Genomic DNA, 12497 nt, shown 5'->3' on the forward strand with positions numbered 1-12497 from the left:
TACAATCAATTTAAAATTAGTCAATCTTACATAAAATTAATGTTTGTTTAAAAGTTTTGATCTTAGAAAACAAAACAAGATGAATTAAAAATGTTTACTCGCACTAAGAATTAGCAAGCATTTTTTTTTTTTTATTATACCATAAAATTTTCCTATAAATTAAAAAAAAATTCTATTCAAATATACATTTATTTTAACCTTACTAAGTGCCAATTCAATCAAATTTGTATATATATGTAGTAAGAAATTCAGGAAAAGTTATTGAAAATTTGATTCAAATTCATTAAAATTAATTAGTTACCAACACTTAGCAGCATCACATAAAAATATGCTGCTATGAAATTTTTTTTTCACAATGTATTAAAAAAGAAAGTACTGAGAAAATTAAGCATATGCATAACTGCATCACACCAACCATCACTGTTCATGACATACTTTTAACAAAAAGTGCATAATCTTATATGTATTACAAAGAAACAATTCGAAATTTAGCATCAAATTTAAGATATTAAACTATTTAATTTATTATGAAAATCTAACAAGCCAAAATTCTTTGCGCTTTAATATTTCAACTATTTAATTTATAATGAAAATCTAACAAGCCAAAATTCTTTGCGCTTTAATATTCTAGATTCATACATTTTTTTACTAAGTATATAGTTATTCCATTATATATATATATATATAATAAAAAGACCTAAAAGCATATAATGCACCTATAAAAGGGACAATTTTAAATGTAACTATGAAAACTAAGAAAATGCACGTTATTTTATTACTTTCAAAAATAAATGGACTTTAAGTGATAAATTTCTTTGATAACTAGAATTTGGGAATTTAAATTACAATTGAATATTTTTTTAAAAATCCATAAAAAGATTAACAGATAATTTAATCTTGATACAAGCCAGATAATGAATAAACAAATGTGTGAAAAGAATGCATGGATAAATAGAACACATGCAGTGAAAATAACATTTTACCTAAAAAATGCAATACAAAAGTAATTGCTTCATCTCACTAATTCATCATTTTACCTCTTCCATATGACTGAAAAAACGATACAAGAATATAATACAAATAACAGATGAAAAATTTTTGGCAAATTTAAAAAGAAAGTCCTGCTTTTTCAGTTTGATCTAGAAATGTTGCATTTTTTCATGTGTTGTTGATTGATGCATGCGACAAGATGAATCTTCTTTATGATGGATCACATGCTTAGAAGTCCAAGAATAAACTGATTATCAAGGATGACTTCTTTTAAGATTACTCTGAAGATTTAATCATCCTTGAATGAACCACCCTTCGGTCAGTCATCTGCAATGGACAAGAAGTGTTAATTCATTTTATACTCAAACAACAAGATTAAATACTGCTTTCATTCCTAACATATTTCATGGTTCTAGGATTGTTTCAAATTTTAAACATAATAAAAATGAATGTTAAATCAAACAAAACTTTCTCTTCTAATTAAGGGATGGGGATAGTATATTTTGCTGAAGAGAGATAATTAGAGGAAGAATTTATTAAGCCACACTTTAAACAATTATATGAATTATTTTCTTTGTTACCAAGAATAATGTATCGACACAAATAATTATCAATTACCTTACCTTGATGGAGCATCACTGACATCGGACTTCACAGATAAGTTCAGTATACCAGAACATGTATCTTCATCAGCATTATACATTGAGCTTCGAGTTTCATCCTAAAAACAACACAGCATTATCAAATTACTGAACAAATTAGGACTCAAACAAATATAAACAGTTATTAAGTATGCAAACAAACTTTTAAAATAAATTATAAATTAAAAAAAAAAAACACCCATTTTATTTTTTTTATATGCAAAATGAAGATTCGGACAAAATATATTTCAATAAATAAATATTGAAATAAAAAAAAAATCAAGAAGAAAATGTTTTGTATAAAAGAGGGGTTTGTAACATCCAATTTTAATGAAATTAATCTGAACTCTCCTAGATATCATTGAAAAGAATGTCGCTTTCGAATGACTTATTTGCAATTTTCTACTCTTTCTTTAAAAAAAAAAAAAAAAAAAAAAAAAAAAAATCAATGTGCACAGCTTAAAAATTAAACATAACTCATTCTACCAAAAATACTTAAATTTTTTTTTAAAAAAATTGATGAAAATTGTTCCAGATGATTAAATGAAAATAGATTTCTAGGTCTTTAAAATTAATTCAAGTATATAAACTCAATTCTTTGTATTTTTAAATAATCTTTGTTTATCCATTTTTTTTTTTTTTTTTTACAGTTCTTAATAAATCTTGAACACAATATATTTCCTAAAATAATTAAAAGCGATGTAACTTCCTTAGGTAATTGAAAACAGGAAAACAAAAACCTTAAACAGGATTTGAAAATTATTCAGATTATTATAATAATGCTTAATATTAATTTAACAATAGAATAATGAATAATTTTATTGATAATATTAATAAAGAAATTACATGCAATTTTGAATTAATGAAAAAATTATAAAAAAAATCACCGATACAAAGTAGAATAATTCATTTGATTAAAACATGCATTTCAGTAAAAAATTTTTTGAAGGCTGTTCCAAGCTGCATTCATTGTTTAAACTGATACATGAATTAATTTCATCTTTAGAAATCCAAAATTTACCTTTACTTGGGGCATATTTTCTGGACCACTGTATATTTTACTGACGAAAACTTCAGGACAATCTTGAAGTGGATGATGATTACGGGTATAATATTGTTTGTAAGAACAATATACAGGTACAGGCTGTGGAGGAATATGAGGAATTCGAGAAGATGAATTCTCTCTTAAAACAGACGTCTCATGAACTTCCCTAGTGCTTTTTTGAGGCATCTCTTCTTGAATCATATTTTCATATTGTCGGCTTTTTCTCAGCTGAGTCAGTTTCTCCATTGAAGTAGAATACTGTACAAGGATCTTTTGCTCTTCTGGAGTATGAATAGAGGGGCTCGGAGACATCGGCGTTTGGTCTTCAGAGGCAGGTTTTGCAATATATGATGTGTTTTTGCGTATTACAGATGTTGGAATCGCACATGGGTGTATCCTTTTAGTCACTTTAGATTTAGATCTCACTGAAAAAATTTGTTTACATTGTTATACAAAATGCTATATATAATATTTCCATCTGAATTCATTTTTTAATGAATAAATTCTTTTTAACAAATAAAAAAGTGCAAATACAATAAAAGAATATTCACATAACACAAAGAGCTTTATGGATTAAAAAAAATACATATATATATGATTTCAGATTTTATACATTTTTTAAGGCAGTTTTATCCTTTTACATATACAATTATTTTGATTTAAAAGCTTAACATTAAAAATTTGCTTTTAAGGTATGCGTTGTGTATTTAATCAAAACCCAAAACCTTAAGAAAAATTTAACTATAAAATTATGAAGATATACACATTGATATAAATTATTTGATTTTGAAATCAACATAGGATTTAAAAAATGACAGTTTAGTCACTTAAAAGATAAGAAAAAATTTAATTATAAAAGTGAGGGAATTTGCATATGCGGAATTTTATCCTCAGTTCTGTATCTTCTTTTTTAATTAATGAGCATAAGAACTAAGTTTTGAAAAGTTTAAATACTAACACAAATTTTCACATCGCCTTCTGCTTCCTTCAGCGACCAACTGATAGTCTCGATGAAATTTTTCTGGACACTTTAACTGCTTAACATAGGGACTCAGTTTGTATAACGCAGCCCTGAAGCGCTGCTTGGCGCACATGAAGTAATTTTTTCCTTCAGGCTTGAAATGGCCTTTAAGTCTGTCCCAATCCTACAAAATAAAACATGCAGATAAAAGCTTTCAAAATTTTGAAATAATAAATCATTTTCAAATATAAATATAATATTCATTAGAGAATATGAATTTATAAACAGCATTTTAATGGATATAAATTATACTTTTCAAAAGAATGGCATAAACACACCAAGAATCTATAAATATTTCGTTGATATCGTTTAGTAACATAATATTAAAACTTTTACCAATAGGGTGCATTTTAAACAACCCAAGCAAATTGAAATTTTTAAATTAACATTTACGATATATTTTACTTTTTGATGTTTTAATGAATGTTAAATAAATTAATTACGAGCATTATCCTGTGTGCTTAAATTTTTATATATGTTTTGATTCCATTGCTTCCTATTCTGATAGCTTTTTTTCTGAAGAGCATCCTTTTCTATCCTTAGCATAATAAAAAAATAAAATTTTTAATTAAAAACTTTTTTTAAAATGATGACAGAACCATAAAATAAATTTTTCATAATCTTCAATTCAGTACCACATGATATCCCCTCATTCAGAATTAAAATTTAGTTAAAATAAATCAACTAACTGATAATTAAGAATTGGGAATACTTAAAGATATTACAGCCACTGGATACACTTAACTGTACAAAATTTCAGAATTGCATTAAGAAGCCAACGAAAAAAAAAATTACAAAATTCTATCTTTACAAACATTTAAACAATTCAAAATAAGTGAAAAGATGTAATAGTTTGGTAATAAAAATAAGGTTCATATCTGTTAGTCACATTCATTAATTCCATTAGGAATCCTTCAATCAAGATTTCACTGACAGAAATCTTATATTTATTATTGTTGTTGAATTGTAATAAACTATACAAATTTTATACCTAAAATTAAGAATAAATAATTTAATGAATAAATATATTTTTTGGTTATAATTTCTTTAAAAAAAAAAAATGTTTTTAAAGAAATCGCATTTCTTCTAGTTTTAATAATTCCTAACATTTTTTTTAAAATTTTTAATAATTTCTCTATGTGTGTGTGTGTGTGTGTGCATGCACAAACATCTTGACGTTATTTGATTTATAGAATTCATTCTTTAAAATTCATTCTTAAAAGAACTAATGAAATTAGGAAAGAAAGCAAATAGCAGTGAAACTATTATTAGTGAAGTTTGCTATTATTTTTCCTCTAAGGCTTTACTTTTAAAATTACATGATGCTATAAGATTCTAACTCCCATAAGTAGCAAAAAAATAATAAATGCAAGATATCTTGAAGACAAAAGGCTTTAAAAATTCTTTTCACTATATTTCTATAATTAAAATAATGCATATCCCCAATTTTAAGTTTACTAGTGAGGTTTGTATTCTCTTCCACAGATAACAAATATTAAAGCTAAATATCGACCTAGAATCCAGTTTTTGATATTACAGAACGTGTAGGGACCATTAAAATTAAGAAATAGTGTAATTAAATCTACATTTCAAAAATTCAAACTAAATTAGAGAGTGTGACTACACTATTTAACTGTTACAGGACTTAAACTATAACTACAGTACTCCATTACATAAACTGACAGCTACCATGTCTTAGAAACTTTTGCTAAGAGTTTTCACCACAACTCGGATTTTCATTCTATTTCTAGAGTCATAACTAAAATTTATACCTGGAAAACAATTGTGTCCTCGGATTGCCATTTCGCAGCATTTTTGTGACTCCAATAGATCCTAAAAATCCCCTTCTCTTTGTTCAACCAATACAATTTACTTTTATATGTCCCAGAATTAAGAGCTGGTATAATATAATCATCAAGAAGTCGTCTCCTCATACGTGTCATCTCTTTCAACACTGTAACAAAAATATATATTTAGAAATTTTTCTATTCTATAGTATAACAAATGCTATACACTATATAATATTTTATTTTTTGTACATTTCTCACAAAATCACCCATATCTTTATTAACACTTTTGGAATGGATGAAATCAGAAAAAAGTGTTCCCATAGAATGAAACCTGGCAAGCACCAACTCTGTTTATAACAACTGGACCCTTTTCTTCAGCTAAGGCCAATGCGCATAAAAATTTTTTGAAAAGTTAGATAATAGATTTTATTTTCATTTATAATAAAAAATTAAAATTCTTGTTATTTAATCTTAAAAATAAAGATCTAAATGTATTATCATAGAAAGTGCCTATATTTAAATTATTGATGCAGATCCTAATTAAAATATCCACTAGAATATTCAATCCCAAATGAGAAGTTACTAATAACCACTTCAAAATGAGCACACATCTTTATATACAATAACATGCATTTCTCGTCATATTTGCAATTCAATTACAAATAGATGCAAGTCCAATCTATTCTAGTAGAGAAGCCAATCTTTCAAACTAACAGGAGCTACATATTAGGCCCTTTTATCGTGACTCGTTTTCCTGAGTCTGTGCTACATTGTTTGAAGTCGTTCGGACTCGTGGACCTGGTTTGATGTTACTGTTGACCAGGTGGGATAAGTCACAACAACAAACTAACAGGATCAGTCTTTTCAAATAAACATGGATCATAATGCCACCTGTAGGAGGGAACCATTTTGTTCCAAAAGCACAAAGCATTTGCGAATCGATAATCATTCAGAAAATTTTTTACGATAATGCAAGGATGCTGCATTCAGTTCTAAGGAAAATAGAGAACAAATGTCCAGAAAGGGGTTAATAAAAAAATTAAGAAGAGCTTGTAGAAAAAAAAAAAAATATTGCTCAACAACAGAAGCACAAATAATTTTAATGCTATATGTTTTTCTATAAATAATTCAGAAAATAAATACCAGAGCTTCATTATGCTAAACATACTCCTCTACTTTTCTCTCCTACAAGTTCAAGAATAATAATTTGTATTTCATGTAAGACGAAGATTAAATGTTAAAAGCCTTTCACAGCATTAATCTTATAAGGAATAAATACTATAATTTTAACAATAAGATACCTGATAATTATTATACACAAAATAAAATTAAAATTTACAAAATAAAGTAGATGTACTATTCAGAAGATACATTTCTTGAACTAGGAAATTTTACCGTACAAGATGTATTACCCAATAAAATAATAGAAGGTTCAGTTTTTAATTAGTAACCGAGCACACTGTTAATAAGATTACTTTATAAATCTTTCAAAAACAGCATTCATATATATAAACTATAAGTATATGTAGACATTTTCTTATCAAAATAGTAAATAAATATTTATTAAGTGCATCGTGCACATAATACCAACCTTTAATGCACTATGCAAGAAAAAAAAAAAAAAAAGATTTTTATTTCATGTTTTACAAACTAATATTACACAGGACAATCATTATACAATTCAATATATCCTTATCTATAAGATTAAAACATACCTATTTAATTTCTATGGTTAGTTACAACACAAACAGACAATACTTTTTTTAAAAAAATAATGCTTCGACATTACAAATGAACAGCATAATGACAGATATAAGCATTGAATCACGTTTGAAATTATATATATCTTCACTACACTGAATGTTGATAACAAATTTTAAAAATAATTTTCTTTCAAACAAATTACATCAAAAAGCAATAAAATCATACGACTATTTTCAATGATATATTAACATAAGATAGCTTTTCCAAACAATGAATTCAATTTGTCATCTGAAAATTACATATAATCCTTAAATTATTACACATTAGAACAACAACAACAAAAAAAAAAAATGGTTTCTTATATTCTCCCAGGATATGCATTTTCAAAATATATATATATAACAAACCAAAGGATTAAAATTTATCAGAATTCCACATTTCAATTTACTAAACAAAAATTTTAAAACAATTATTTAAAATCAATAATATAATACTCGTAATTTCAATGAGAACTATACTAATAGCAAAGCCAGACACAAGATACAACTTATTATGGAAGAACATAAGGAAAATTTTTAATTAATCAACTTAAAATATTTTAAAAGTTTCTCCTTTAAATTTGTTTTTACAGAATGTATGAAAAACGGACAAAGAAAAATCCATTTTCCAACACAACATAGAACTAAAATCATGTTTCTTGGTAAAATGATACATTAAAAACATTACCTTCTCCTCATTTCCACTTACATGCGCGAAAACTTACATTTTTATAATTCGCGCACTTATTATATGTTAAAAGTACATAATTCCGATTATCACGTTTACATTTTAGAATTATAATCAAAACTTTGTTAGATAGATATCGCAACACTCTGCAAAAAACTCTCGCCAAATTACGTAACTGATTTCTTTCCAAACCGATACCATTTTAACAAGAACACAACCCACGTGTTTCCGTTTCGATTTCATTCAATTTATTGATATAATTTAATAATAGACTAAAAACCAATTGAAAAAACTATAATTTGCATATTAATTGTTAAAAAAAGCTGTGAATACCACGTGCCGATAAAAATTACTACCTACGCACGATTATTTAATGTACATGTTTTTGTCTTTTTAGCGCGCAATTCTAAATGCAGAGCTTTGTTTGCATGCCGGCTTCAAAAATGTATTCGCTATGAGGAAATATAAAAATTAAACAAAACTTACCCATAAACAGTGACTCCAAAATTTTTTAAGTTCTTCTTCGTAAATATACCGATAAAGGGTGAGGGGTTAAATACACCGTAAATACTATCAGTTTAACTCTGAATGTAAGTGCGTATTAATGCAACAGCGTCCTTCGCTTTGCTAGTTCTGATTCCACTCTTTGGCTTATCTGCGCAAACAGCTCCTCCAGTGCACAAACGTCATGTCACGTGATCCCATGTGATTTGCGGAATAGTAGCATCCACTTCTCTCCTACCCCTCCTGTAGCAAGTCTATTGGTCAATGAGAACAGAACAGAAACTACTACTTTCAGTCTGCTCTCACTCCAATACTTCGCGGCAATTGCAATTGAAATGGCTGGGTTATCACATTTGGCAGATATTCTGTCTCATGTGCTATTTAACCAACTTATTAGCTAAAAAAAAGATGAATAGTTTCGTATTCCAAGTTTTATGCACTGGGATGACTAATTTGAATGATAAAGCGCAAATTTTTGATGTTCATCAAAATCTCAACATTGAAATTTGCGAAGATTGTAATTCGCTCTCAAAATACTCTTCATATACACAAAATAAAAATAATCAAGTAATTTTAATATAATGTTAATGATACAAATAAATATAATAAGTATTTTGAAAATTTAAACCGTAATAAGTTTGATACATTAATCGTCACAACGCAAAATCTTATTGGAACCTACCGGTTACGGATAAGAATTGACCGATTATTTACGCAAACTTGTGAAGCGTGAAAAGATTTATATGGCCCGAATAAATACATTTACCAGTGAAACGGACTTGACGTGGTGATTACCGTGTTAGATGTGGTATATAATAATTATGTATATACAGAGCTAGATTATATTAAATAAACCTAAATCAATTATGTTTATTTTATGTTAGCTTAATCTTGGACTACCCTTTAGACCCAGCAGCCAAATTTATACCTGCATTTATACCTCCAAATGCATCAGAACAATTGAATATTTAAAATAATTTTTAACATGTTTAAAATCTTTTGTCGGAAGAATAGGGGTTTTTAATTGGATTATTGTGAAAGCTAAGATATTTGCTGTCAAAAAAGAAATTACTAAGTGAAAATAAAAAAGCTTTTAACTTATCTCTAATGTTGGGATTTAAACTTTTAATGTCTTTATTACGTTCGTATATTGATCGGCGTTATAACTTTAATAAGACTGACATTTTCGAAAAAAATTAATTAAGTCTTTAATTTAATCTTATATGCATATTTTTTTATCCATCATAAGTTTAACGTACCTTCTGAGACGTTCTGGATTTTTGAATTTTGACAAAGGATATTAACTAATGGAGAAGATATAGAATATGGATTTTTACAAAATTCATTTTTTTTTTATTATAAGAATTAAATCTTATTAAAAGTTGATTATTAAAAAGTTTTCAAAAAAAGTGATTAATATATATTGCCATTATGTTCTATTATTTTTTATTTTGCTTGAAGAATAATATTTTGCATATGAAGTTATATCTATATTTGTAACTTCTTACAATTGAAAAAATATTTTAATGCCGTGTATGTCCTTTCTTTCATTTCACTTTTCAATATTTATAAAGATTATCAATATTATTTTCAATATTTATAAAGAACATTTATAATATTATAATAATGGCATGAACTAGACTTTTTTGTTTTCTTTTTCATCTTTGAGTTTGCTACGCTTGTAAAACAAATTCTATGCAGGTTCAAATATTCTATGTTTGTGTAGAGAAGAAATCTGGTGTGAGATATTTGTTTGTTATAGTTCTTGGCATTAAGCCTCAGTTTATGCAACCAAAGTCGTTTTTAATAGATTTCTGTAAATTTGAAAAATCTAATAGCCTAAAAATATTTAAAATGACTAATGCAATGCGTAATTATAAAAATATAGTCTCTGTAAATAATCTATTTCATACTAACTGTGGCTTTTTCAGCATTGCATAGCATTAATATGTGAATGCATATTCGGTACCTTTTCTGAGACAACTCCAGATCTCTAAAAACGCAAATTAATTTTTTAATCCTTACTGGCAAAGATGAATGTGTGTGTGCATGTTTGGATTTTATAGCCCAGGTCGTTTGGTCAAAGATTTCAAATGTGGACAGACATACTTTGAAAGACAGAAATGTATACCTCGTAGCGTTTTTTGTTATTTTTCATTAAAATTTTAATTAATTAAAAAATATCTTTATTTTGATGCTTTTTCGCTATAAATTCCGAAAATATTTCCGGACAAAAGTAATTTTTATTCGGAAAGTCCAAAAGAAAAACATATTTTCGTCATAAAGTCAAATAAAAATTATCTTTCCAATGATGCCAACTTCTTGTTGTAAAATTCTTTAGCCTGAATTTAATGAAATGAAATCTTTTGTCTAACTTAATCAAATGAAAAGTACTGTTATGAAATATGTTTTAAATACTTTAAAAATTAATAGTGCATAAAAAAAATTAAGGAAATAAAATCACTATCACAGAAGGTCTTATTTTTTGAAATTTTAAAGTAATCAAGAAATAATTTTTGAATATTAATAAGCTCCAAAGTCACTATGAGAAGATAGTACATTTTTGATTAATATTTTTTAAATCTAATTATGGTCAGAAAAATCTTTGCTTGAAAAGCAATTTAATTTAATTCAACAGTCTTAGAAGTCACAACGTATGTATGTGGCTCAAAGTCCATCAGTCTGATTGTAGAGTATTTTGAAAGATTTGTTTTCATCATAGATAACAAACACATCAAGTAATTTGCATAGAGTGTGTCTCGTATAATGCTGTCATTTTTTTTTAAAAGAACAGCTGTTTGAAGAATCGAAAACTGAATCTATATATCTTTTCGAATTCATCTGAAATGAAGAGAGTTATAATCTACCTTGTAGAAAAAAGGCTTGATATCTATTTTTTTCGCAGAAAATGAATTAATAATGAAAACGTATAAATAATTCAATATTAACTAGAGTGCCTATCCAATATTAACTATTTACAATTAGAGTGCCTCAATACCACAGTCATGATCAATATCGTTCCATGGTATTGGCGCACTCTAATCATGACCATTTCGAATTAATAAGCATGCAATAAATCCTTTGTACATGATCATAGAAATACAGAAAACTTTAAAGAAATTTTACTAAATGGAAATTTTAAATAAATGCCCGCATTCAACCCATTGATGGAAATTTTATAATTTTTTTTTTAATTTTATTTGGAAAAATTCGAAACTTTATTTTGCATTTCATTTTCAAAATTAATTTTACTATCTCAAATTTGAGAATTATGTAGAAAATTTCATCAGTTGTTCTTGGAAATGTTATCAAATAAGAACTACTTTAAAACAAGAATTTTTCTGTGCAATTTATTTATAGCTCTGTTTTAGCTATTTATAGCTATAATAGTCAGGATAATTTGATACGCTTTTTAACTATCACACTAAAATATAAACTTAAATTCAACCAGAATGCTTTTTTTTTTCTTAATGGAATTCTTTTACATCTGAGTTTAATTTCATGCTCAATATGATAACCAATTATATGGGAGAAAAACATGTTGTGATAGAACGATATACGATTATCTGAATTAATAATTCAATATAAAAGGCATTAGCAAGTTGCAAAATATGATAATTAATGAACTTACTTCTCCAGAAACTGCTCCTCAAGTTCAATAAAAAGAACCTCAAGACATCATTACGTACTTTGATTGCATTAGTTTTATTTTGTAGATATTTTACGACATAAAAGCCAACTTTAGTTGGACTGTTACATATAAAACTGATACTATAAGAAATGCACAAATAATTAAATCAAACATATATGAATTTGATATCTATGTTTTAAAAAAAAGAAATGTTTTCGTATATGCGTCTGTGATGTCCAGAGAAATTTACTGTACTTGTAGCCCTGAAATTTGACACACATGTAGTCATAATCATGACTCAATGCACCTCGAAGCAAGAATTTTAAAAATTAATATAATTTTTTTTTATTTTGTATTTTTTTATCGTTTGGAATTACTTTTTTTGTTGTTGTTGCATTTACTTTAATGTCGTATCGTTTCTAATAATTATACAAAAGAGAGAGAG

At 26.6% G+C, this 12497-nt stretch overlaps 1 protein-coding gene across 3 annotated transcripts; it reads right to left on the bottom strand.

Annotated features, from left to right (window-relative positions):
• Positions 1-961: 961 nt before the first annotated feature.
• On the bottom strand, positions 962-8605 carry LOC129984196 (interferon regulatory factor 7-like). 3 transcript variants are annotated; one of them, XM_056094016.1, is made up of 6 exons: positions 8404-8605; positions 5470-5651; positions 3635-3821; positions 2653-3101; positions 1609-1711; positions 962-1317 (listed from the first exon to the last, which is right to left on the bottom strand). In XM_056094016.1, the coding sequence occupies exons 1-5, from the start codon at positions 8405-8407 to the stop codon at positions 1610-1612; spliced, it is 924 nt and encodes a 307-aa protein (XP_055949991.1). In that variant the 5' UTR covers positions 8408-8605; the 3' UTR covers positions 962-1317; position 1609. The 3 variants fall into 3 exon arrangements, with proteins under 3 accessions (XP_055949991.1, XP_055949990.1, XP_055949992.1); XM_056094015.1 differs by having other exon boundaries at positions 1614-1711; positions 8404-8602; XM_056094017.1 differs by lacking the exon at positions 8404-8605 and adding an exon at positions 7918-8062 and having other exon boundaries at positions 1614-1711.
• Between the last annotated feature and the right edge of the window lie 3892 nt (positions 8606-12497).

Source organism: Argiope bruennichi, chromosome 9 (genome assembly GCF_947563725.1).
Source record: "Argiope bruennichi chromosome 9, qqArgBrue1.1, whole genome shotgun sequence".
Taxonomy (NCBI): domain Eukaryota; kingdom Metazoa; phylum Arthropoda; class Arachnida; order Araneae; family Araneidae; genus Argiope; species Argiope bruennichi.

Bases quoted from the DNA above. Each gene is read 5' to 3' on its own strand.
- LOC129984196 (XM_056094016.1), bottom strand. The intron at 3,102-3,634 runs GTTAGTATTTAA...AAATTTTTTCAG, and splicing joins AAGGCGATGTGAAAATTTGT to TGAGATCTAAATCTAAAGTG. The intron at 1,712-2,652 runs GTAAATTTTGGA...TGTTGTTTTTAG, and splicing joins AAAATATGCCCCAAGTAAAG to GATGAAACTCGAAGCTCAAT.